The sequence below is a fragment of the Chanodichthys erythropterus genome, chromosome 12, assembly GCF_024489055.1.
Source record: "Chanodichthys erythropterus isolate Z2021 chromosome 12, ASM2448905v1, whole genome shotgun sequence".
Taxonomy (NCBI): domain Eukaryota; kingdom Metazoa; phylum Chordata; class Actinopteri; order Cypriniformes; family Xenocyprididae; genus Chanodichthys; species Chanodichthys erythropterus.
The window spans coordinates 17,416,061-17,442,004 of record NC_090232.1 but is presented as its reverse complement, the minus strand read 5'-3'; the positions used below and the strand labels follow the sequence as shown (position 1 = coordinate 17,442,004).

Genomic DNA, 25,944 nt, shown 5'->3' with positions numbered 1-25,944 from the left:
GTCTTAGAAGTCTTTGAAATTTACAAGCTGCCATTGTATGAAAAGAGGAAAAAGCGCATGTTATACTGGGATCAATAGACTGCCTGGTTTGACAAATTGCAATTGTTTTAATAATGGTGATAAAATAATAATGGTGAATTATTTTAGCCTCTTTTGACATGGATCCATAGACGATTTCCAACTATGATTCTTAAAAACAGATTTTCATGTTCAGTAACAATTCGTTGAACAATTATATCCCAACTTTCATGTCACTAAAATTGACCCCTGCAGACCTTCATGACTATATGTCAAGGTCATTAAGTCTTTTCAATTATGAGAATTTAACTTTTTCTTTTAACAGTAAAATGTCATGTGGTGCAACCTGTCAAATATGATTCACAATTATAATATTCATAAATTTTTAAGAAAATATCTGGATATTACATGGAAAAGTTTACCTTTCACCATCATAAAAATGTTTACAAACTTTTCAAATTAATAATTAAAATGTGTACACTTACCTTTATTCACAGCGTAATGGAAAAAAAAAAATTAAAAAAAAGATTTAAATTATTATCATTTTTTTTTTTTACTAAGTTACACCACACGTCATTAAATGTAAACTTTTGTTGATCATGGCATAAAAGTTTTCCAAAACCATTTATAACCAACAAAGAACTACATTTTCTATCTAGTATTATCTTTTCTCTTTTTTTTTTTTTTGACACGAACATTTAACCATGAGCACATCTGATTCAATAAATTGTGTTGAAATTTTATTCCCAAAACATTTCAAACAATTTTATTCACATGTTTTACATAAAAAAAAACAGTAGTTCAAAACATGTTTGACATTAAACATCAGGACTAAAAAGGTCAGTATGTAAGATTTCTGAATGGCTCCAACACACACACACACACACACACCACCAGAAACATTGTTCCAACACATTTCTTTCACACAAAAGCAGCACTGACCCACAAAGCCAAATGATGCCCTAAAGAAACCAAATTAAGTACACAATTAACTCTATCACTGTACCCTCTTACTCCTGCTCTCAGACAAATGCACACAGAGAAACCTAAGTTACACAAAGCTTTTAATTTGATAAGATCACGCTATCCCACAAACTCACGATGAGCATCTTTACAGAACAGAACCTCCGCAGCAGAGGTTTTTGACTTCCTAATTGTGGCCATTGTCTACTCGGACTTGTCGTCATGGAAACACGAGAGCGTCGTTAGAGAGGTTACCAAGGTTCGTTTCCCACCAAAAGTCTTCTGATCAGTGAGCCATGGCTGCCGATGCCAGTCAAGATAGGTGCGCTCGAACAAACTCGCACGCAACGCTTCAGACCCCATCATAAGCACAAACAGTCCTGAGTCACTCTCTCTGTTTGCATGTGTCAGGCTCTGATCTGCTGGTCGGTCAGCGTGAGGATCCTCCTGCTCAGAACGCTGTTGTGCTGTTTGAGGTAATCAATCAGGTCCGCCTGCTTTTCCACCACATCCTCCAGACTGGAGCCGTCCCTGTGAAACAAACCACAGAACACATGTGCACCTGTTTGACCTGTCCACAGCACATGGGCTTGAAATGTGAGTGTGTGTCTAAGAAAACACTAGTCACACACACACACAAAAAACTGAACATTTAGGGATGCCCCAATATGGTCTGTTTTGTCCAATACAGATAACTATATATTGTTCAGTATAAGAGATCAATGTGCATTTTGCGAAACACGAAACATCTACAGTGGGAAACTGCTCTCATTTTGAACAGGTGCAAGTGCAGTAAACAATCTTTCTTATAATACAATCGTTTCACTAATTTAGACTACTGGAATAAAAAAATGATTGGCAGCCCTACAGCCCAACTTCCAAAAAAGAAAAAAGTTAAAGAAGACCCCCTGTGGTGAAAATCAAGTTTTTAATGTTGTTTATATGTCTATGTGGTGTTTTTAATATGCTTTAAGACAAACCGTGTGTAAATTCATAAGTCAACACCATTGCTGAGTATTTTCTCTTTAAAACTGAAGTAAACCAAAAACCCACGGTTTGAAATGGCTGGTGTTTCTGATGTCACAAACTACCTTGTAACCAATCAAGTCAATGTTCCGGAGGACTTCAGCATATCGTTAATAGCAAACTAGCAGGGGACTCGAGAGAAGCCAGGTTATCCCGGTATATTTTTCTGTTTATATAAAAAATCTTGTAGATTTAGCAATATGGTGCGTGTATGATGTATATTATGATGAACTTTATGCCTTTATCCACCGACGTTCTGAGTTGTTCAAAGTGTTTCTAAGGAAACTGATTGTTAGAAGGCAGCTGTCTGACTCTGACATGACGAAAGAGAACCTGGTTATGTGTAACATTAGCAACACATTATTAGCTGTTTGATAGCATAGTCAAGCAAAAGGCTAATCATATTAATTACGTCATGTGTCCAATGTTGTAATGAGCGATACCATTGTGCAGCGTTTACCTCAGTAAGTTTACCGAGTGGATCTCTGAGCTGGCGCTAGTGAGTGGAGGCGGGGCTAATTTGCATATTAATTAATCCACGTATACTTAATGAGGAAAGGGTGTAGAGTTATATGCAAGCTATTTTAAGGTTTGAAGAATTTTTTTTTCACAGGAAAAAACGTTTAAATGTGTCATTTTGGTGATCAAAGTTGAGGTTTGAGGGATAAATTTATTGACTACAGGGTCAACTCAGGGTTTCTGCAGGGCACTGCATTTAAGACTTTTTAAAGACCTTTTTAAGACCAAGTCAAGAAAATTTAAGGAATACATTGAAGGGAACACAATGCGTAAATATATTCTCTAAATGTAGATGTTTAAGGAGAAACACGAGTTCTATTAGCAACACTTCAGAGTTTGAAAATATAACTTCCAACAGATATCCATTACTTTTTAATTCATCTTACAAAAAGTAGCTTGAATCACTCTGCTCTCAAACACTAGAATAATGAAATTTATTTTACAGTACCTTCTGATCACACTACTGTATTTTTGTCTTGCTTTCCATTGCAATTGTCTAAAGATTCTTAAATCAAGATGCAAAATTCTGACATTAAATTTGAATTCGTTTATTTTTAAAACAACAACAAATCTCTGCCAATGGGATCACATGAACCTTCCGAAATCATTCCAATATGCTGATTTGGTGTTCAAGAAATGAGCAGCAGAAAAACAACATTTATTTGAAAGCTTTTTCTTTTTTTTTTTGGTAACTTTACTGTCAATTAAGATCTATTTAATGTGCCCTTACTGAATATTAAAATATATTATATTTATATCTTACTGACCATATATAATATATATATATATATATTCATTCCAATGGCTTAAGAACTTTCTGCTATTGTATTGGTTTTAAAATAAAGAGCCGTTTCCACTGTACAATAAGTAAATAGGCTAGTAATTATTTATATTACTCATTTTATAATAAACTAATTATATAAATAGCCATCAGTGTTACTGAAGTTTTACTTACTAGACCAATATCATTAAAAAAAGACATTTATCAAATGATATCTTTAAAAAATATTCTTTGATCATTTACTATGTAAAATTTTTTGAGTGCGCTACTGGTCGACCGATATGGGTTTTTCTATGCCCGATATGGAGATGCAAATGCTGAAATTAAATACTTATTTACTCAATACTTACTCAAAATGAAAAAAAAAATAAATAAAAAAATAATAATAATAATAATAATTACAATGGACAAAAATTCACATTATCCACTTACAAAGGCTGTTGCTTTACTTTTAACTAATACTTCTGCAAAGCGGCTTCTCAAGATGGTCAAATATAAGCTGATTAATGTGTCTGGTCAATATATATATTGGTTCATCATCAATGTGTGTTACCTGAAACCTGTCTCGGTATGCGCTTCGCTGGAACAGCCATGAGATCGCTCCTGTTCAGTTATATCAGGATGTGGCTTCTTGCTATTAAACTTCAGCACATGTACTGAAACACACAGAATACAAAAAGATAAATATACAAACAAACAATAACACAGGGGAAGTTTTCTCATTTGTTTTCTCCAACCACCTCTCATTCTTCTTTCCTTCCAATAAGACATGAATATACAGCGGGGTCTAAATGTCTAAGACAACAATGGCTCCTCCTTTAACATGATAAACAGGGAGAGTATTCACCATCACCAAAATGAGACAAGTAAAACTGAGCCAGACAGAAATGTTGATAGCTGTAGCGTGCGTCTGATGGTGCAACGTGAGCTAGGTGTGTGAAGACACACGTTCAGCGTGTGTGAGCAGGAGTCACGTTCAGCGCAGATACTCTTCACCACAAGGTGTGCTAGTAGACGCGTGGCAAGTGTGTGTTTTGGGAGCGTGAGAACGCAGGGCAACTGTGGGATTTCACACGTCACTTCCCTCCTCTCTCGCACCTTTAATGGGTCTCTCAATCAGCAAACTTTTACTTCCTACACTGGGAAGAACAACGACTTCAAGCTGATTCGATCAGAATCCCAAAGATTCACAATATGTGCATGATGTCAAATAAGGGCAGACTGGGAAAAAGAAAGAGAGAGAGAAAAAAGTAGTGAGCAAATCTAAAATATACTGATAATTTTTGGATATCTGGAAAAACAGTTTAAATGTATGGGTTCAGTCATATTTAAAGAAAAAAAAATGAAATTAATCACCGATCCCAAACTTTTGAATGGTAGTGTAACTCTGTATTATTGCCATGATGTACAATATGATGAATGTTTGTTTCTAAAGAAATTAGCTCACTTCAGAATTAAAATTTCCTGATAATTTCATGTCATCCAAGATCCATTTCTTTCTTTCTTCAGTCAAAAAGAAATGGAGGTTTTTGAGGAAAACATTCCAGGATTTTTCTCCATATAGTGGATTTTACCGGGTTACAACGGGTTGAAGGTCCAAATTGCAGTTTCAGTGTAGCTTCAAAGGGCTCTACACGATTCCACCTGAGAAATAAGGGTCTTATCTAACGAAACGATTGGTCATTTTCTAAAAAAAAAATAAAAATTACATTTATATACTTTTTAACCACAAATGCTCGTCTTACACTGTTCTGCGATCCGCAAGCATGACGTAATTATGCTGGAAAGGTAAAGCGTGACGTAGGCGGAAGTACCGCGGTAGGGTGAAAAACTTGAAAATCGTCCAATATCGTTGTTTGACTTAGTCTTTGCACGTTCACTTTGTAGACACTGGATCGGTACTTCCGCCTACGTCACACGTGACCTTTCCAACGTGATTACGTAATGAATCCTGGAATATTTTCCTAAAAAAAAAAAAAAAAAAAAAACTTAATTTCTTTTCACCTGAAAAAAGAAAGACATCTTGGATGACATGGGGGTGAGTAAATTATCAGGAAATTTGAATTCTGAAGTGAACTAATCATTTAAGGTTATTCGAATTGTTCAGTGGCCATCTTGCCAACATTGCCAACAATTGAAGCGCATAAATAATAATAATAATAATAATAATAATAATAATTCAGGCACATACCAATGCCAGGTCTCCATTGGTCATTCAAAACAGGTACTATAACACTACTACTTGAGATTTACAATGCATAGACAAAATGCATAGAAGACCTTAACGTTTTCTAGAGATCCAAGGCAAATGCCTTATATCTTGAGCAACAATGTGTCATTTTAAAATAATTACATATATCACCTTTAAGATGAAGAGGATAAGCATTAGAGGTTGTGCTATAGGATCAAACATATCTGTCTAAAGATAATCTACAAATCAAAGTGGAAAATATCTCAGGGTCTCTGAATACATTCTAATTACACCATAATCACCTAAAACATTAACACATACATACACAAACCTCAGCGTTGTTCCTGACCCACACCTGGCCAACCCATCACAAACACACCAATCAGATAAAACTGCTCTTTCTTCAATCACCTGCAGGAAATGGGGGCCAACAAGCCATTGAGTTAGGCAGGAAGGAGATCAGGGATTCCCTCTTTAGAGATAATGCACACCTTTTCTCTCGCTCTGAAGTGTCATTTAAGTGTAATATATAATAGTAAATGGAGCTTAAGCATTTATTTGAGACAAATAGTGTGTATGTGAGTTTAGATATGTAATGTTGGAATGTTATTAATAAGGGTAATTTGTCAGATGTGTCACCACACATCAAGAAATAGCCTTTAAAGAATGTTTTTAAAAGAGAAAGAGTGACAGTCTTTCTGATATACGTGTCACATTCCTTATATCTTTGCTAAACAGTAGTGCTTCCCTCCACAAAAGACACCGTAAAAATAAATTCCATTACAATAAACCAAACCTAACGGTCAATAATTCATGACATTTGTATTCTAACACAATGTTGCACATAAGTCCAATCCATAGAAACATTTTTAGCACTTTTGTGCGACATATACATATGCTCTTAGAAGCATTTCATTCTGGAGCTTGGAATGAAAAATACTGTCTACTTTAAATTAATATGTTCCCTCAAGCATCATATTTCTCCATTTCATTCCAATGGCATCCTCGAGCAATTTTGGACATGACGGGGGCCGAGCACATTTTCCGTGCGTCGCGGTAAAACAATGCCGGTCCCAATCACCTCCCTCGCCCCCTTTGAAGGGCCCTAAACTTCCTTTGAAGTGAAGAGGCGGCATACGGCCCATACAGAACGCTGCATTCATGTTCAAATGAAGAGAGAGAGGCAGAGATGCAACATCACAGAGGACACTTCAAAGACCCTGGAGCATGACTCTGACCTAACTGCACCTTCCTTTAGGAAGGGGACAGAGAGATGGATATATGGATAGGAGGAGATAAACGGTGGTTAAATGGATAGAGATCACTCGTTAGCACAATAAATGTGCAGAAAATAAAGGGTTTTTGATTGAGACTTGGGGTAATTTTCTGGGAATCATTTCATGTTTCCTAAATTTGTAAATCTAGCAACATCTATGAAATGTCTACAGCCATTTTATAATATATGTATATATTATATAAAATATATATATATATATATATATATATATATATATATATATATATATATATATATATATATATATATATATATATATATATATATATATATATATATAACAATTTGAAAAGTTTAAAGTAAGAATTGTAACCCATATATTTCTATATGAAGCAAAAATAGAAATATAAAAGGCACAGAATCTTATTTCATATCATTAGAATTTTAAAAATTTTACAAATTGTAAACAAACATTGTAAAAATGTTATTTCCAGATTTTGAATCAAAGATTTTTGATGTAGACTTTTGAACCTATAATCATTCAAAAGTTTGGGGTCAGTAATGTTATTGAAAGACTCAATTATACTCACCAAGTATACATTTAGTTGTTCAAAATACAGTAATATTGTGAAATATTATAACAATATAAAATTACCGTTTTCCAATTTAATATATTTGAAAATGTAAATTATCCCCATGGCAGCAAAGCTGAATTTTCAGCAGCCATTACTCCAGTCTTCAGTGTCACATGATCCTTCAGAAATCATTCGAATATGCTGATTTGCTGCTTAAGAAACAATTAATATTTCTTATTGTACTATCAATATTGAAAATAGTTGTGCATCTTTATATTTTTGTGGAAACCATGAAAAGAAATTACCCACCAGGATTATTTGATGAAAATAAAGTTCAAAAGGACAGCATTAATTATAAATAGAAATCCTTTGTATCATTATAAATGTCTTTACTGCCAATTTTGATCAATTTAATACACTCTTGCAAAGAAAGTATGCATTTCTTTAAAAAACAAACTTTAAAACTGGCCTTAAACTTTTAAAAAGTAGTGTATATGCATACAAATACCAAAACAAACAAACAAAAAACATCTAAAACATTTTCCTCACCACATGAATACTTCATAGAGTGATATATGAGACATGAGGTGATATCTGCTGATAGACCTCATTGAGAATAAAGTGAGCGAGTGAGGGTGTGTCTCTATAGATAACATGTGGTCAAGCTTCACTTCACTAATCATCTCTGGAATCCAGGCACTGATACGAGAATGTGTGTAAGTGTGTGTGTGTGTCAACAGTAAAGACAATGCCATGGTGTATTAGGGTGGGGTGGATTCAGGTTGCCTTTGGCAAAGATGAGCCGTGTGTCCATAACAAGCCTCTTCCCCCCACATATGGTCTTTTTGACATTATCTGAAGTATTCCCCTTCTTCTCCATCCCTTACCACGGGAGAGCAAAGTGCTATTTGTTATTTTATCATAAGGAGCACAAAATGCGAGAAAAAGAGGCTGAGAGCGACAACAGCTGCCTGGTGCGTTTCTAAAGGGGACAAGGACAGAAGCTTGGGTATTGTAATGCATGCTGGGGGAGGTGTGCATGTCCTTGTGGCAACTATTACTCGCAATTAGCCACCAAAACAAGTGTATTTTTGTGACCAGTAGAGTTGCAGAGAATAGCTAATATATGATGTTATAAGCTACACAATGACCAATTTTTTTAAAGAAACTAAAACTACATAATTCTACTGTCAGAAGGACAACAAAAATCTGTTTTAAAGGGGTCATGAACTGCATTGTTTATTGTTTTATAATGTTTCCTGGGGTGCACTTATAATGTTAGTATGCTTTTTACATCAAAAATTGTCAGAATTTAGAAATAAAAGGTATTTTAGCTGATTTTAGCCCTTATTTGAACACAAAGGCCATGTCTGCTGTAAGACTTCAGTGTAAACGCCCGCTGCTCTGATTGGCTAACTAAGTATTACTCCCTCAAAAACTTTCGGCACATTTTTACTATTACAGCTCTCAAGGTTAACTAATCGTGAAATTGTCGATTATAGAATTACATTTAGATCTATGGCATTATATTTAGATTGTGGCATTAAAGGTTGCAGTGATGAACACTGTAGCCGATCACAGACATGGTGTTGAATCCATGAAAGCAGTGATATCATTGCAACTCAATTTCTGCACACTAACAAATGCTTTCATCATAACCAACAGTGCAAACGCATTGTAACTAAGAGATTTGTTGAATTAAATGGGAGTTTTGGCACATCCAGAACTCATTCACTAATAAACTAGCGCTCAGCTCCAGCGATTGTAAAGGGAGCGTTCTTTGATTGCTTTCTATATAGAATTTAATCAGCATTTAAATAACACATTATTTTCATCCTACTATAAGAGAAGCAACGTGAAGTTGACCGTTTAGTTACTGGTTGGAGTGAACATCTGACTGTACATGAATTATTACATATCAGATCAGGCATTAGAACAGTAGGAGTAACTCAGTTATTTACATGTTGTTGCGTTACTGTCGAGTCCATATTGTAAAAGTCTGTTTGCAAAGCCTGTGCTGAAATGCGACTGATTTACCAAAGAATCCACAGTGAAATGTACCGAATACAAATAATTCAAGCTCAACTGAGACATTCACATTGTTGAAAATAAATAACCATATTCCTAGCATTAGGATCCTTTGAAAGGTAATGTTATTCTTGTCCTGGATTGCTCTTCTCACTAACATGACAGTGGGCAGGGCTAACACTGAAATGATGAAGTCGGCATTGATTTCTTCTATGGAGGCGGTGTTTCACCTATTTATGACAGGCACATTCCAGCATCAGTCGTTCGCTGGGCCTGGGACTAACAAGGAAGTTTTCAGGTTCTGAAACTTACAGGATATTCTTATAGTACAACAACCTCTTATATATCAAAATCTCAAGAAAAAGTTGATTTCTCAATTCATGACCCCTTTAAATAAAATTGTGTCAAAAAAATTATAAAAAAAAAAAAAAAAGTTTTATAGCCAGTGAAATGAAGAAATGATGTGTGAATGTAACCAGTGTGTGGGAGTACCTGTATATTTAAGCAAGAATATAAGTGACAGCAGTAGTTCCAGACAGATGATGGACAACATAAGATATACAGAGAGATTCTTCACATTTGCATCCAGCAGAGAGGATGGAGCAACTACAGTCAGGATCAAGGCATTACCTACATAAGAGAGAAAAAGAGAGCAGTTCTGCATTAGAACCGCCATTACAAAACCATAACTCTTGATCACTGGTTAGGAGTGTAAATATTTAATTGATTATGGCTTATTTATTAAATGATACACCACATAAAATCTGCAATTTTGCAATTCAACTGGTATGATTCACAATTATTTGACCAAAAAAATACCATTCAAAAGTTTGGTATCTGAAAAAAAAGTCTATTACGCTCACAAAGGATGCATTTATTTTATCAAAAATAGAGCAATATTGTGGAATTCTTATACATTTCAAATGAACTGTTTTCTATTTTGATATTTTTTAAAAATGTCACTAATCCTGTGATGGTAAAGCTGGATTTTCAGCATCATTACTCCAGGCTTCAGGGTCACATGATCCTTCAGAAATCATTCTAATATGCTGATTTGGTGCTCAAGAATCATTTCTTATTATTAATGTTGAAAACAGTTGTATATGCATACATATATTATATTTATGTTATATTTTTGATATTTTGTGGAAAATGTTATATATTTTATATACAGGATTATTTGTCAAATAGTAAATGTATAGGAACAAAATTTATTTAAAATATATATTTTTTAGTAGTACATTTCTTTAAAAAAAAAACTTTCTGGAATGGTAGTGTAAATGTTATCATATTAGAATATGGTATGGGCAATAATTGGTATAGGGAACACATATTCACTATTAACTACGAATTTAGCCTCAAACTTTTAATTTACTGCTTATTAATAGTAAGGTAGCTATTAAAGTGTTTAAGCTTAGGTATGGGGTAGGATTTAGGGATGTAGAATATGGTCATGAAGAATAAGGCATTAATATGTGCTTTACAAGTACTAACAAACATACATATATATATATATATATGTACTATGTACTATGTATATGCCAATATGTAAGCTAATAAGCAACTAGTTAAAAGTGAGAATTGTTCCCCATACTAAAGTGTTGTACTAAAGAATATTGACAAAACCAATACACCTGGGGCCTGTACCATGAAGCTGGATTAGCTGGCTAGCCAGGTAAGTTTCAGATTAGTTTGCACCAATCCTGGGTTTTAGGTACTATGACAGTAATTTGACATTTAGCAGTGTTCATAACCATAGTAACTTACGGCTAACCTACTCCGGGGCAGGTTATGTTCTGGGTTAGAGACCTGAAACCAAAACTTGGGCCAATCAGATGTAAGCTAAGTGACACCGACACACCCAACACAATAAAGTCACTCCTCCAGTTTCTCTTCCTCCAAATTAAAAGTGATAAAGAGGATCTTTTCGTCGACTGAGAAACCAAAGACCGTTACTGAGTTTTTGAAATGAGTGCATGCTTAAGAACAACCCCCCTCCTTTCGAGGGAATGCCTCCCAAAACTCGTGCACGAGTATTGGAACACAAGTATTGGAACATGCGGCGCCTGTGGAGTGTGGAAAGTTACTGGAGCGCGCCGCCACACTCGTCTCGCACAAGGAATGTCATGGCAGTGATTGACAAGCCAGAGGGCCAATCATCGCGTAAACGATTGGCTGATGTTTTTAAGGCCCTACCTCATGCACAGATGATGTATATTAATATTATTCCTTTCAGTGCACCTAATAAATAGTCTTTTATCAGTTAGTAAAGACAGTTTCAAGTAATATTGCAAAAATGTATAAAACAAAACATCCTCTTTAGCACCTTTAAAGGTCATTATATGGTAAAAACAAATATTTAACAATGAAATTGTTTGGCTTTAATGATAATTAAGAATTATTTTATGATATATATGATTTGTATAATTATATGATCTATAATTTTAATCAATCCATTACACACATGCATGTTTAGTTTAACAGTTGTTATTAAGCACTTCGTTTCAATGAATATTAATATATATATATATATATATATATATATATAGATCATTTGTAATATAAAAAGGTATAAATATACTCTTTAAATATGACTAAATGTGACCTTACATGTCTGAGTCTCTATCACTATATCTTATCAACTATATAAACTAACTAAAGTTTCACTTGCAGTGATAGAGAAAGATCATTTCTTTTATTTGTCCTCTTTCTCAGACAAGTATTTTCCATTAGTGTAAATGAGTTTAAATTCTTCATTTTCAGCTAAAGAGTTTTGGCTCTCTCATTGGATTGGCTGTTCACCACTGATGTCACTCATTCATGTACACACACTCCACAAACTCAGGATCAAAGCCAATAAAGCCGGATTAGAGTGGTTTGGTTTTGTCAACTCGAAACTAATCCTATAACCCTGAGTTTGTTCAACTACCATCATGGTACAGGCCCCTGGATTTAGACTGTATTAAGAATAATAAATGAAAGCAACTGTATATCAAATTCATTCCACAATCTAAACCAGGTCTCAACTCTAGATCCACCTTCTTGCAGGGTTTTTCTCAAACCCAAATATATTTACAGTCCTAATGATAGCTAATGTGCTGCCATCTAGTGGTCATTTGTGAACAAACATTTTGGACAGAGTACTTCAACTAGCATTAGCAAGTTATGACAATTCACTTTATGTAGTGGCAAAGAAACAGAGGGAGAAATGTGACATTAACATGGAGTGAAATATCTTTTCACCTGCAGAGTGAATGAGCAGGGGAAGGTTTTTTATTCCTCGGGTCAACCTGTAGAAGTCCAGGTAACCTCTCCGTCTCACAGCGCCATGGTGATGCTGGACAAATCTGTCATATATAAAGACCATCACCCAGAGTGCAACTTTTCCCAGTAACACCACAGTCTTGGAGTCGATCCCTTGCAATGCCGCAGTGCACTGAGGTGTGTGCTCATCGGTTATCCAGCAAAATACTGTGATTGCAATACACAGCGCCACATAAACCACCTGCAAAACACAAACAGAGAAATGACTCAAAAAGTACACAGTGAAAGTGATTCTTATGTAGTGTGTGTGCCACAGGGTTATTATTATAACTGAAACTAGAACTAAAACAATAAAAAACATTTTCGTTACTCGAAATAAAATAAACATCAATTGAAATAAAATAAAATATAAAAACGTATTTTATATCAGCAAGAGGCCAAAGCAACATTTCCCATTTTTATTTGGTTTAACAATGTACTAAAAACTAAAAATATAACTGAAATAAAAATGACTGTATAGAACTATATGGACATTAAAAAAAATGGCAAAAACACAACAAAACTACTAAAATCTTAACTAAAATGAAAAATATAAAAAATAAAATCTAATTCAACATACTGATATTATAAACTATAATAGTATAGTACCTAAATTATTCTAAATGATCATGTGTTAAAGATTCAGTCAAGTCTGGAACAACACAAAGGTGAGTAAATAATAACAGAACAATCATATTTTAAGTGACTTTTCTGTGTGGGACAACATTTAAAACAGTATGTTTTTGCAATGGTCTGTTTCTATACTCACGTGTAAAAATGAGAGGACACCCACTGCCCAATGAGTGGGCAATTTCTGAAACTCTCTCTTGATAACTGACTCAAGTGCATCTTGGGATACAAGTGGTCCATCAATGAGAGGGTCATCATCAGTGCTTTGTGTAAAATCTACATTTGTGTTATTCTAGTCACAAAACAAGAGAGACATACAGGTTACATTGTACGTTGTTATAGGTGTAGTTTCCATACACTACAGCAATTAACTGAAAGCTGCAGACATTAAATGTTACTTTGAAGTCATGCATTTCAAAGTGCTAATGCATAAACTGTATTAGGGCCCAATAATGACTCTCTATTCCACAAAAAATAAATTGTAAAAGGCTCCTGTCACCAGCTAAACGACCTAGAGAATAGTGCCATTATCAAAACATTTTTTTGACATTATAAATAGAGACCAAAGAGGCACTGAAAGAATGCTTAACTCTTATAACTAGTGTATTTACTTCTTCTACAACTAACGTTACTAGCCTACTAACGTTACTAATTCACACACACAGGAAACAAACAGACAACAAAAAACAACTGCACAGATAAACACAAGTGTGTTACTTAAACATACATATTAACCATATACATCAAAGAAAGTAAGTCATTAAGGACTTTTTGTAAATAAGTAGCTGCTGTCGTGACCCTGCTACCCTTAATAGCTACAAGTAGGAATAACAAGCGAAACAAAATGTTTATACGCACGCCATAAGCCGCTGTGCGCTCAGACTCCATGCCTGATCATCACACGAAATGCCAAAAACTCGAGATTTAAGCAAAAAGCTCTGATAAACATTTCTAAATTGGACTTCCGGGTGGCGATATTACCAATCCTACTATGCGAAAGGCTTGGTATATGAATATTAATTACGTTACGTGACGTTTGTGCTACGCTCTTATGTGATTGGCTCAGAGTAGGACGTCAGTAGGCGGGCACCAGAGCATAATAATGAACGGTTTCCTTTTATCAAAAAAAAAAAAAAAAAAAAAAAAGTCAGCTTTTCCAGATTTTTTCTGGACAAAAAGCACAATACCGTTTACATTTCTCAACCAAATTCATCGGTTTATTATAAATTATTTATTGTAATAAGGAAATGTAAAAAACAAACAAACAAATAAATAAATAATAAAATCTCGTTTGTCATGTATAGATTTGATTCATTATATTTAATAATTGTAAAGACGTACCTAATGTAATATAATTTATTGTACATTGAATGTGCATTATTCATTGTGGAAATGTTTGTTTTTTTCTGTCTTCACCGTCATTTTAGCCTTTTCTCTTTTCTCTTTTAAATTTTCTTTTGAATCACGTCATACCAATTTCAAATCTGATTAATTTTCAAGGACACGACTTCCTCATAGAAGTTTATAAAATACAACTTTTCCTGCAGGACGTTGAAAGTAAATCTGAAAAACCGCTGGGTGTCGCTGTTTGAGCAGATACGCCTGTGAATTTCAGCAGCCGAGGAAATGTAATAATGGCGGCGGCCTGTGAGTGGAAATCATGTGAAGAAACGGAAACTGATGCGTATATTGGTAACTTTTTAATATCCGAAACATCATAGATGTCCTAAAAATATTTTAGGCATTATTTGTTGATTCTGGTTTATTAATACAACACTTCCATCTTTGTGTTTAATGACCCCACGTGGAAACACCATGCTTGTCTTCAAATTAAACATACTCAGTCGAATAGTTATGCTAAAATAGTTATGCTAAAATAGTCTTAAATCGTTGTCAGATGTTTGTTGTTGAGTCGTTTCCATATTTTTAAGTCACAGTCTTGTCATTGTAGTTAAATTCTCTAATGGAATCGTGAAAGATGCAGAACATCTAGACTTCAAACTCTTCAAACACGAAGATGGACTCAACCCCAGAAAGAAAAACAGACGAATTGTGGTAAATCTACCTACGCAGATTGAAACTATTTCTATTTTAGCTCTTGATACCGGCTAAAGTGAAGTAAATCGGTCGTAATGTGGTGTTTAGGAATATTTTCTGTTCCCTTAGGTTGCAGAATCAGATAGACTTCCCTATGTTGGGAACAACTTTGGGCCTGGATCATTGCAATGTAATAATCTGTGCAGGTGAGGTCATCTGTATGAAGATTGGTTAGTTGAACAATAGTTGGATTTCTGAATAATGGGATTGTAATTGTTGTTAACAGGTATTTTGTGGGAGTTCTGGACAAGGGCACTATGCAAATGAAGGTTCATAATGCTCAGCTGTTCAATATGCTGCCTACTATACCAGGTAAATATGGTACATTTGTAATGTTGGGGCATAAGTTTGTTTTTCAGGGTTCCTCGCAGTCATGGAAAATATAAGGTTTATAATTGTTATTTTCAGGCTTCAAAGTCATTGATTATAATAAAATCTTACATTATTATTTTACAGTATGTCATAATAGCATTATTGTATAATATTTGTTGTGAATAATCTGAGTATACATTTTTTTTAGCTATGCTCCATACTGAAAAAAAAAATTCAGCTTAAGATTGCTTCTTGTGAGTGCTATTTCTGTTAAATTAAATCTTTAATGACTGGAAAATGCATTTATTAGACAAGGTTTGCAAACTATTTTATTATCATAGCTCTTTTGTAATCATTTTATGTTCAACAGTAATGTTGTTGTGTACAGTAGATAAAGGAGACGTGCATTATGACTTATTTTGTTAGGATGTCAATAAACGCAAAGTTCATTTTTGCGTTTGTCTCTTCAGGCGAATCAGCAGCAGATGACAACAAAAAGCAAGCTGAGACATACAGAGAGAAGGTGAGTAACTAATCAGAGATCAGTCAAATGTACAGACCATGTACTGTTTGAGTTACATAGTAAGATTAATAAATCATTCTTAATTTATGTCGGGGTCAATGACAAGACAAGATAAACAAAAATGACAAATTTAGATTAAACATATGTGCTAAGTTCTTTGAAATGTATTTTTTGTATTCATATGGTTTTGAAAAACTTTTATACCATTATCAAGTCAAAAGCACTTTTTACAAATATGAATTTATTTATAAATATTATGTTTTTTGGGAGCCACATTTTACAACATGAACTATCCATGTCTTGTTATAAAATGTTCTCCTGAAATATTAAATTAGCATGAAACGGAAGTTTCTATCATGTTTTTCTTCCCTATTGACACACATCCAATTGAAACGACTTGAATTTGTCCATCGGGAATTGATTGGAATCATTATTCTCCCGCCTTCACACCAGTGCTGATGTCATCAGTTTTAAAAATGCTTTGATGATGATTAAAAATATGAGGACACATTAATTTGTTAAAAAAAAACAAAAAAACAACAATGTGTACAGATAAATCATTTATAATAAACACTGCAATATTCCATAAAAAATATAAGAATTGTTCATTTTGATTTCATGGTGACTTTAAGAGACTTGTTTGCCTTAACCGTGAATTTTTTAGGGTCGGCAGAGCGTAGATATGTATATGTAGATGCCACATTCGATCGATTCAGACATGTCAGCGTACCCACCGTCTTGGAACAGTCACTGTGTGTATCGTCACTCACAGCAAGAATTGTTGCCACAACATTGCAAAAACTACAGAGATTTAAATTCCCAAAGAAATAGGATAACTTTTCACAAGTGAGAATGTGTTGGTTTGAGTCTATTGCAGATTTGGATATTCATACATGTGTCTAACTACGGTTGCAGATGCACAGTCAACTTGCTTTTGAGTGTTCATGTTCCGATTTGGCGGACGGCTTGCGTATAGTGCCCCATAGAAACAGCTGCTATTGAGATAACATTATATATATATATATATATATATATATATATATATATATATATATATATATATATATATATATATATATTATAAAAATAATGCAGCAGACATCTATCATTTCCTGTTTGTTTTTTTTGTTTTGTTTTCCTGACAATGGTTGCACCACATGACGTTTTTAAGTATTACAAATGTTTAGACAAAACTGTGTGTTTTTTTTTTTTCTAATAAATTACAAAATTTTGCAAAACTAACTATGGTCAAGGCTTTTTTTTAAAGAAATTAATGTTTTTGAAATTGAAGATTTTCTACTTAATTATGATATGAGGACAGTTGAATCACCCTTAGTCACTTGTTTTTGAGTCCCCCAAAAATATCAAAATGTAATTCAGTTAATAAAAGGAGAAACATGTGCGTCATTAAAGAAGTTATATGTGTGAATTGCATTTTTAATGTATTTTTGAATCAATTGTGTGTTTTCTGTCTGGGCACAGGTGGATGCTCTCATTGAAGCATTTGGGACGACTAAACAGAAACGTGCTCTGACCTCCAGGAGACTCAATGAAGTGGGCAATGAAATGCTTCACCGGTCTGTGGCACAGGCTGCCAGCAACATCATAAATCGGAAAGGAGTGGAAGGTAAGTAGCAGTATGGGTTTTCACAATTCATTTGACTGAACTGTGCATTAAGAGGATTAATATGAATGGCTCTTCAATTCTGTTTCTAAGCTCTGCGTAATGAAGTGGTTGAGGCTCAGGCAGATACCTCCCTCTTCCTCCCTACATGCAACACTGAAGCAGATAAACCAGAAGATGTATACCCCTTTGACTGCCGTATCCTTTTTAGTTCTGTTTATGTATTTCAATGTTTTACCACTGCTCTCCACATCATTTTTTTGTGTCAAGATCCCTAACTCTGTTCTAGTGCTGTCTGCAAAAGAGTTTAATGCACTGAAGGATGTTGGAATGAAGATGGCAACCCCTGAAAACCTGCAGGAAATGAGAGCTGAGTTTTGGTATGGAGAGCATCATGCCTTTGACAAAAAGTGTTTTTTATGATAACACACACATAGCATTCAAAAGTTTTTGAAAGAGACTCCCTTATAATCACCAAGGCTGCATTTATTTGATCAAAATGCAGTAAAAATATTAAAATAATTGTGAAATATTAAAATAAAATAAACTTATTTTAAAGGTACACTATGTAAGATTTCTGGATTCAATTATCAAAAAACCATTAGAACAATGTTATATGTATTTTGTTGACTTGTGTACATACATTATCCCAATTGTTTCCAATAATGTTTAAATTCAGAGAAATCACCAATTTGAACCAATGTAACAGCTTGTGTCATTGCGACACCTGTTAATGATGTCATATCCGCGCTACTTTAGACTTAATTAGATTTTATTAGACAGGTGAGCAATTGTTTAGATACCCTTTCTGGGATTGTTTTATTGTTTGAATCTCTTGTTTTCTTGATTTACTGCAAGTAACATGTTTGTATCAAGCCTCAGAGACAATTCTATTTTGTCAAGTGGCTAAAATAGCATAATGAGAGAGCTTTATTTGTCGTAACAGTGATATAGCATTTTCTCCACCATCATAAAATACATCCAGTTTTTATTAATATGATATTCTAATATCGATCTAGCTTACTGCAATGTGCAACAAGTGTCTCATACCAGCCACTGAGTGAACACAGTAACGTTATAACCTAATTTTCAACACACTCAAATGTATTTTTTTATGATTTGTTTTGACCAGGTAAATCGCTGCATTACCCCACAATTTTAATTTGTCAAAAATAAAGTGACCTGTATGATAGTAACTCAGCTCACTTATGGCTATTTCATTAGAATGTAAATTTAAGCGATCAAACATAACTGTGACAAAGTTCAAGTTCATGGAAGGAGGAGGTGGAAATTAAACGTAACTTTAATCATAAAATAAACCTAATTAACAAAACGAAAGGAGCAGCAGCGGCCGGCTGTGGCATACAAGCGTAATAAAAACGGCAACCTACAATGTCCTAAGCTTTCAGCCCCACCCTGCATTATACCACAGTAATGTTAAAGGTGCTAAATAGGATGTTTTGTTGTATACATTTTTGCAATATTACTTGAAACTGTCTTTACTAACTGATAAGACTATTTATTAGGTGCCGTAGTTCACTGATAAGACACGCAATATCGCGTTCAATATCGATATGTATCGCCGTCGATATTGAACGCGATATTGCGTGTCTTATCAGTGAACTACGGCTCTGTCTATTAAATGCCGCTTCATTTGAAAGCAGGTGATGGCGATTTAGCGGCAATCAGGGAACCGGCTTTACTGAAGAAATGCGCGTGACAAAAGCATTCGATACATCACCCAGCCCTAATATGCATCATCTGTGCACGAGGTAGGGCCTTAAAAACATCAGCCAATCGTTTACGTGATCATTGCGTACACGATTGGCCCTCTGGCTTGTTAATCACTGCTGTGACGTTCCTTGTGAGAGACGTGCGCGGATTGGTAACTTTCCACACTCCACAGGCGCCGCATGCAATGTTTTTGTTCGGAGACAGGAGTAACAACTGCAGATTATGAGTTGTCTGCGGTGAGTCCGACATAATGAATCCACTAACACAACACAGCGAATGCCGGTGGTAAACACTCGTGTTCCAATATGAGTGTTTACGAGTTTTGGGAGACGTTCCCACGAAAGCAGGGGGGGTTGTTCTTACGCATGTGCTCATTTAAAAAACTCAGTAACAGTCTTTGGTTTCTCAGTCAACGAAAAGATCCTCTTTATCACCTTTTAATAAAACTTTAATACATTAACATGAACATGATTTCATGAGGTTCCGTCGGATTGCTTTCAATTGGCTGTGGATGTGAAGATGACGACTCTCATGATTCCATGCTCATTCACAGCATTATAAAGACATGCGTTTTAAAAAAGCGACCTCTGGAGGTGAAACTTACGTACTGTGCCTTTAATATATTTTAAAATAGATAATTTTTTTCTGTAATGGCAAAGCTGAATTTTTTAGTATTTTCATTGTCAATTTTCATTGTCATTATTTCAGTCTTCAGTGTCACGTGATCCTTCTGAAATCATTCTAAAATGCTGATTTGCTGCTCAAAAAACATTTTGTATTATTGTCAGTGTTGGAAAAAGTTGTGCTGCTTTATATTTTTGTGGAAACCATGACCGTTTTTATATGAAAAGAAATTTCTAAAAAACAGCATTTATTTGAAATGTATATTTTTGAATCAGTGTAAAAATCTGCCACTTTTGATCAATTTAATGTATCCTTGCTGGATAAAAGTATTAATTTATCTTAAATTACTGCCCCAAACAGAATTTTTAATTATCTTGAAATATCAGAGTAAAATTGTGATTCCAGCATTGCAAAAGTTTTGAAAATAATTTTACTCAATCTTGGTAATTGCTGGAAAGGTCATGGGAATTAATGGGTTTAAAGATGTGGGAACCCTGCTATTATTTTTAGCTCCAGATAAATTTATAGAAATTCTTGTTTTTATTCATAAAAATGTGTTCTCTAGTCCACAGACTGTTATTAGACATCTTGAATCACTTCCCATTGAGGACGCAGCTCGTGACCGACAGTCTCGTTGTGCCTGGTACCTATCCTTCCTCATCAAAGTCTCACATCGAAAATGGCTACCCCTCAAATGTGAGTTAAAGAAACAAAGTTGAATTCTTTGGTGTGTCTGTGCCAGTAGATGATAGGGTAATAATGAATTGATTCGAAGTATATTTGTTGTATATCTCCATTTTTTTTTTTTTTACCTTTAAATAATAACCTCATTATTTTCATTCTCTTTTGCAAGTTGCTACTGAGAGTGGATGTCCCAAAATCATCTTCGACAAAGTGCGGAAGAATTTCACAGTGGAGAGTTTCCATAACGGCTTGTGTGTATCCTAACTAGGCACAGTCCTACAGCCTATTCTGATGTCATTTTTCCCTTTATCTATTAAAATCCTATGAAATTTCATACAATGGCTGTATATAAATGCAAGTTATGTTTGTCTCTACAGGATCAAGAACACAGTGTCGATGTCCATGCGTATGAAACTGGCTTCTCACTGTTTGGCTTTACTGCTGCACATGAATAATCAGACGGCTGATCTCACACTCTTACACAGAGATCTGAGCATCACCGAAAACAAGTCAGTCAAATGTATTATTTCACATCTTAACCCTGTAAAGCCTGACATATGAAATATTTCTCAGAATTTTTTTTTTTGGAAGTTGAACGATTTATTGAACCTTTTTAGACAAAAGAAAGTGGTTTTTTTTTTTCCCCTTTTTTTTACTATTATGTTTGATACTTCAAGCTTTTATGGTTAATAATAATATAGTATGATATACTGTAGGAGAATATATCCAGAGGCTCAAACTAAACAAAAATATGAAATTTGGTGCAGTTGCTGATATTTATGTGTAAAAACTAATAAAATTCTAATGTAAATTCTATGTAAATCAGTAAATCTTCATAACAGTATAAACTACTTGCATAAAATGCATATAAATCAGTTGTCACTCTATATCTCACAATGATGTCGTAGTAGGATATTTAAATGCTTAGTTTTGTAGTCAAAGCTCTGTAGTTTATTTTGTGACATAATGCAGTGCAATACAATGATGATTGACTGAGAAACTGTCCTTAATAGCCTGATTTTAATAATATTTTTCAAAACAAATTATAAATTGATAATCAAGTAAACGTAATTTACTTCAGTGTTATTCTTTATAAAAATCATTAAAGATTTAACTGCAAAAAACAAGTGTACCATAGCCTGAAGGTAGACATATATATTTTTTTAAATTACTAAAAAGCCTTTTACTTGCTAAAAAAGTATAAACTATCAATCAGACAACAGAAGGCATGTAGTAGATTGTGTACAATAGTTTTGATCATACAGAGCCTCAAGGGGGGGGGGGCGGGAGAGATGGGAGGAAAAATTGTTGTTTATTACGTTGATAATTCATGTATCGACTAGGCTTTGTTTAATTGTGAAACTAGATTAACTTTTTTTTTTTTTTTCTTGTGGTGTAAAACAGTGGTCCAGGGCCCACTAGGTATCCTCAGCAAACTTCCAGGGGTGCCCCAATAAATCTTAAAATTATTTAAATTCTGTTTCAGGTATTCAGTCTCAAGTAATCTTAATTATAAAGCTAAAAAAACACAAAGTAAAGGTAAATATCAACTTGGAAAGGAGAGTGGTGGTTGCAAAGAGAGGCATTGGAGTCAAAAATGCTGAGAACCACTGCTCTAAAACCTTATTATCCTTATTTTGACACTGTTTCAAATGATTGTGTGCAGAATGTTGGAGTTGGCCAAGGCCATGGGACTGACCCTGTCCCGTCTGACTGTCATTAATGATGAAGGGATAAAGGATGAGCACAGGATGGCCTCTGTGGTGCTTCCATTGGTGTTTTGTGATCGACGGATGGAACGCAGGAAACGCAAGAGGATGAACTGAGCTGCGGACACTAGTATGTTTCTAAGCTGTGTAAGAACAGGCTACAACTGCATTTCATTTTGCAGTTTCACAAATGTGCTCAATTAACAGTGATCTTGTAAGATTGAATTGGTAAATAAAAGACTATTCAGTAAATGGAAATTGGAATTCCCTGTATTCCGATTCATTTTACAACAACCTGATGCAAGATCGGTCCAGATTGAGTTTAATTTGTGTATACTTGTGATGACTGTAATGACACGTGTTGATGGACTGTTAATATCTAGCTATTAAGCACAATGATTGTTTTTCCTGTGAAAAATTTCTTTGTTTTAGGAATCAAATCCATATCTATGCCGTCTAAAGACAAATTACAGAAATTAGACAGTTTTCAATGATAGCGATTATATTTATACTGCACAAGAAGTATAAAAACCATACTGTAAAAATAGGCACATTTTAGTAGATACATATTGCACTTTACAAATCAAACCAGCAGTTGGTATGAAAACATTACTAAAATAATAACAGCCTAACAAAAGATGGCTACCTTTTGATAAGGTCTAGTGTTCTGGAAGGAAATCCCATTACAAGACCCCTTATTTTAGTTCTAGGCTATGTTTGAAATGGCATACTTCCTACTATTCCTGCAGCATGTATACTGTACAAGGTTCAGGATACCCAGTCATCGACCATGTTTTACAAGCAATTCAAGGGCCATGAAGTATACTTCCATTTCCAGTACAATGAATGAACCGAAATTACTGCCAAAAACACTGTCATTATTTGTTCTGCAAAAGGTTGACATTTTTACATTTTCATTTTCTTTTCTTTTAATGGCAAAATAACCTTGACGACTGCAATCCACTTACAAGCAATGAGGTCATGTGACATTTATATTCAGACTAAAACCTACTGTTTTATGTACAGTATATACTGTGCAGTTTTTAATAAATAGTAAGCTAGTATTCCATTCCGAACATAGCTGTGGTCTCCGGGGGAAAAAAAAAACAAACAACCCAGTTTCAAGCCCTTTGACTACATTAGGAGAACTACCTAAAGATTGATTTAAAGGGATAGTTCACCCAAAAATGAAAATTCTGTCATTATTTACTCACCCTCAAGCTATTCCAAACCTGTATTAGTTTCTTTCTTCTGATGAACATAAAGGAAGATATTTTGAAGATTAGGGGAAACTGAACAGTTCTGAGGCACCATTGACTTCCATAGTATTTTTTTTTCCTACTATGGAAGTCAATGGTGCCCCAAAGCAGCCTGGTTACAAACTTTTCCAAATATCTTCCTTTGTGTTCAGCAGAAGAAAGAAACTCATACAGGTTTGGAATAACTTGAGGGTGAATAAATGATGACAGAATTTTCATTTGGGGTGAACTATCTCTTTAAAAGGATAGATAGTCCATCCACAAATGAAAATTGTCATTTGCTCACAGGTTTAGAACAAGAGTGACATTTTTTCTGCTGTAGAACAAAAGATATTTTGACTCCCATAGTATTTTTTTCTGTCTATAGTATGGAAATCATTGGGAAGTTGGGGAACAAAACTTTTTTCTTACCAGCATTATTCAGAATATCTTTTGTGTCAGTTTTCCTTTTTGGGTGGACTAAGCCTTTAAATTACAATTCATCCTTAGTCTCTTGTTGTTTTCATACAAGGTTTCTGACATAACATCTCAAAGGGTTTTTATATAATTCTTCTGTTTTAGCTGGAGCTACAAAGAAGCAACATAAGATAATCTTGCTTACAGTCTCCAAAATAGTAAAACTGGGACAGTTTTTGCATATCCCAATATTTAGTAAAACTCTTTACTGCTATTCATTTCAAAATGAATGCTTCAATGATGGGTATATTGAATCAGTGCCTGTGAAATCACATTTAAGATCTTTAAATTGTCTCTCCTAAGTTCTTACAAATTCTCCAAGGGTTGCCAGGTCAGGCGAGAACTAAACCCTTCAGTAATGCGCACAGGTACATTAAAGTGGAGGGTTTTAATAGGAAAGTTAGATATTGCCATTTGACTAGCTGCATCTCAGTACCCAGTACGTGCATGTTTGTTTTTGTCCATTAAAGAATCTCAGCAGTACTACAATTCCCAAGGTGCACTGAAATTGTTTATCTTCTATTTTCAGCGCTGGTTCTTGTCTTTTGGGAAGAGAGAGTGAAAGCCACGTGACATGTCTCTCTCTTCTACTTCCCCTTGTGTCTCATTCTCCCACCTGACTTTGTGTGAATGGCTGAAATAACAACAGGCTGTAGGTTCACTGGATAATAAAATTAATGTGTCTTACTGAATCATGTAGGAATTTTTTTTTTTTAATAATAAAAATGCATTGCTGCCTTGACTTGCTTCTTAGTTTTGTCTCAGGGAAGAAAAAAAAAATCTGAGCTTTCCAACACAAACGTGTTCTGGATTGGATGGGGTGGCAGGTTTCAGCTGGACTGCTAGCCAATCTGAATTAGTAAGTGTTCCAGTAAGTTGCTCGTAAACACTGATCACAGAACAGCTTCACTTCCATTTCAAGACAGTGAAGGGATTTTCAGATCCTAGCAGATCAAAAAAGTGGTCTTGATCCTTTATAGTTTGATTATCAGACTACTAAATGAGCTACCATTGTTTAATCATGTAAAAAAAAAAAGTGCTTTTAGATTTGAATGTCAAATGGTTGAGGCTTAATCCAATTGTCCATCCTCCAACCCAGAATGCTGAAGCAGTGCCTTTACCTCCTCTATATTCTTCATGTTGAGGGGAAAATTATGAATTTCCATCTGATCCATTGTTGAGCTTTAAAGGTTTAGTTCACCCAAAAAATAAATTCTGTCATTAATTACTCACCCTTATGTCGTTCCACACCCGTAAGACCTTCGTTCATCTTCAGAACACAATATAGACAGCAATATAATCAACACTTTCAAGGTCCAGAAAGGTATTAAAGACATTGTGAATACAGTCGACGGGACTACAGTGGTTCAACCTTAATTTTAATGAAGCAACAAGAATACTTTTGTGCACGAAAACAAAACAAAAATAACGACTTTATTCAACAATCTCTTCTCTTTCCTGTCATTATCCTTAAGCAGGTGATGCAGTAAGCGCAGTGAAGGCTTCCGTGTTTACGTCCGAATGCCAGCTCAGTATTGGCCAAAGCTGCATACGTGAGCAGCACGACGCATGCGTGTGATGCTGACGCAGGAGCCGGCCAATCATGAGTCGCCGCTCTGACTTAGAACCTGGAAGCGCTGGACATAAACAA

The 25,944-nt window shown here is 34.7% G+C and overlaps 2 protein-coding genes across 4 annotated transcripts; one reads left to right on the top strand and one right to left on the bottom strand.

Moving 5' to 3' along the window:
• Positions 1 to 766: 766 nt before the first annotated feature.
• tmem192 (transmembrane protein 192) lies at positions 767 to 14,265 on the bottom strand. The gene is made up of 6 exons (XM_067403669.1): positions 14,130 to 14,265; positions 13,411 to 13,563; positions 12,582 to 12,843; positions 9,831 to 9,968; positions 3,861 to 3,963; positions 767 to 1,512 (listed from the first exon to the last, which is right to left on the bottom strand). The coding sequence occupies exons 1-6, from the start codon at positions 14,157 to 14,159 to the stop codon at positions 1,389 to 1,391; spliced, it is 810 nt and encodes a 269-aa protein (XP_067259770.1). The 5' UTR covers positions 14,160 to 14,265; the 3' UTR covers positions 767 to 1,388.
• Positions 14,266 to 14,836: 571 nt separating this feature from the next.
• polr1e (RNA polymerase I subunit E) lies at positions 14,837 to 25,942 on the top strand. 3 transcript variants are annotated; one of them, XM_067404499.1, is made up of 13 exons: positions 14,837 to 14,963; positions 15,223 to 15,326; positions 15,438 to 15,514; positions 15,595 to 15,680; positions 16,151 to 16,203; positions 17,686 to 17,830; positions 17,921 to 18,025; positions 18,117 to 18,207; positions 20,751 to 20,881; positions 21,039 to 21,120; positions 21,247 to 21,378; positions 22,536 to 22,725; positions 24,823 to 25,942. In XM_067404499.1, exons 1-12 carry the CDS (start codon positions 14,906 to 14,908, stop codon positions 22,693 to 22,695), a joined length of 1,224 nt encoding a protein of 407 aa, XP_067260600.1. In that variant the 5' UTR covers positions 14,837 to 14,905; the 3' UTR covers positions 22,696 to 22,725; positions 24,823 to 25,942. The 3 variants fall into 3 exon arrangements, with proteins under 3 accessions (XP_067260600.1, XP_067260599.1, XP_067260598.1); XM_067404498.1 differs by having other exon boundaries at positions 22,536 to 22,708; positions 24,823 to 25,941; XM_067404497.1 differs by lacking the exon at positions 24,823 to 25,942 and having other exon boundaries at positions 22,536 to 23,792.
• The last annotated feature ends 2 nt before the right edge of the window (positions 25,943 to 25,944 follow it).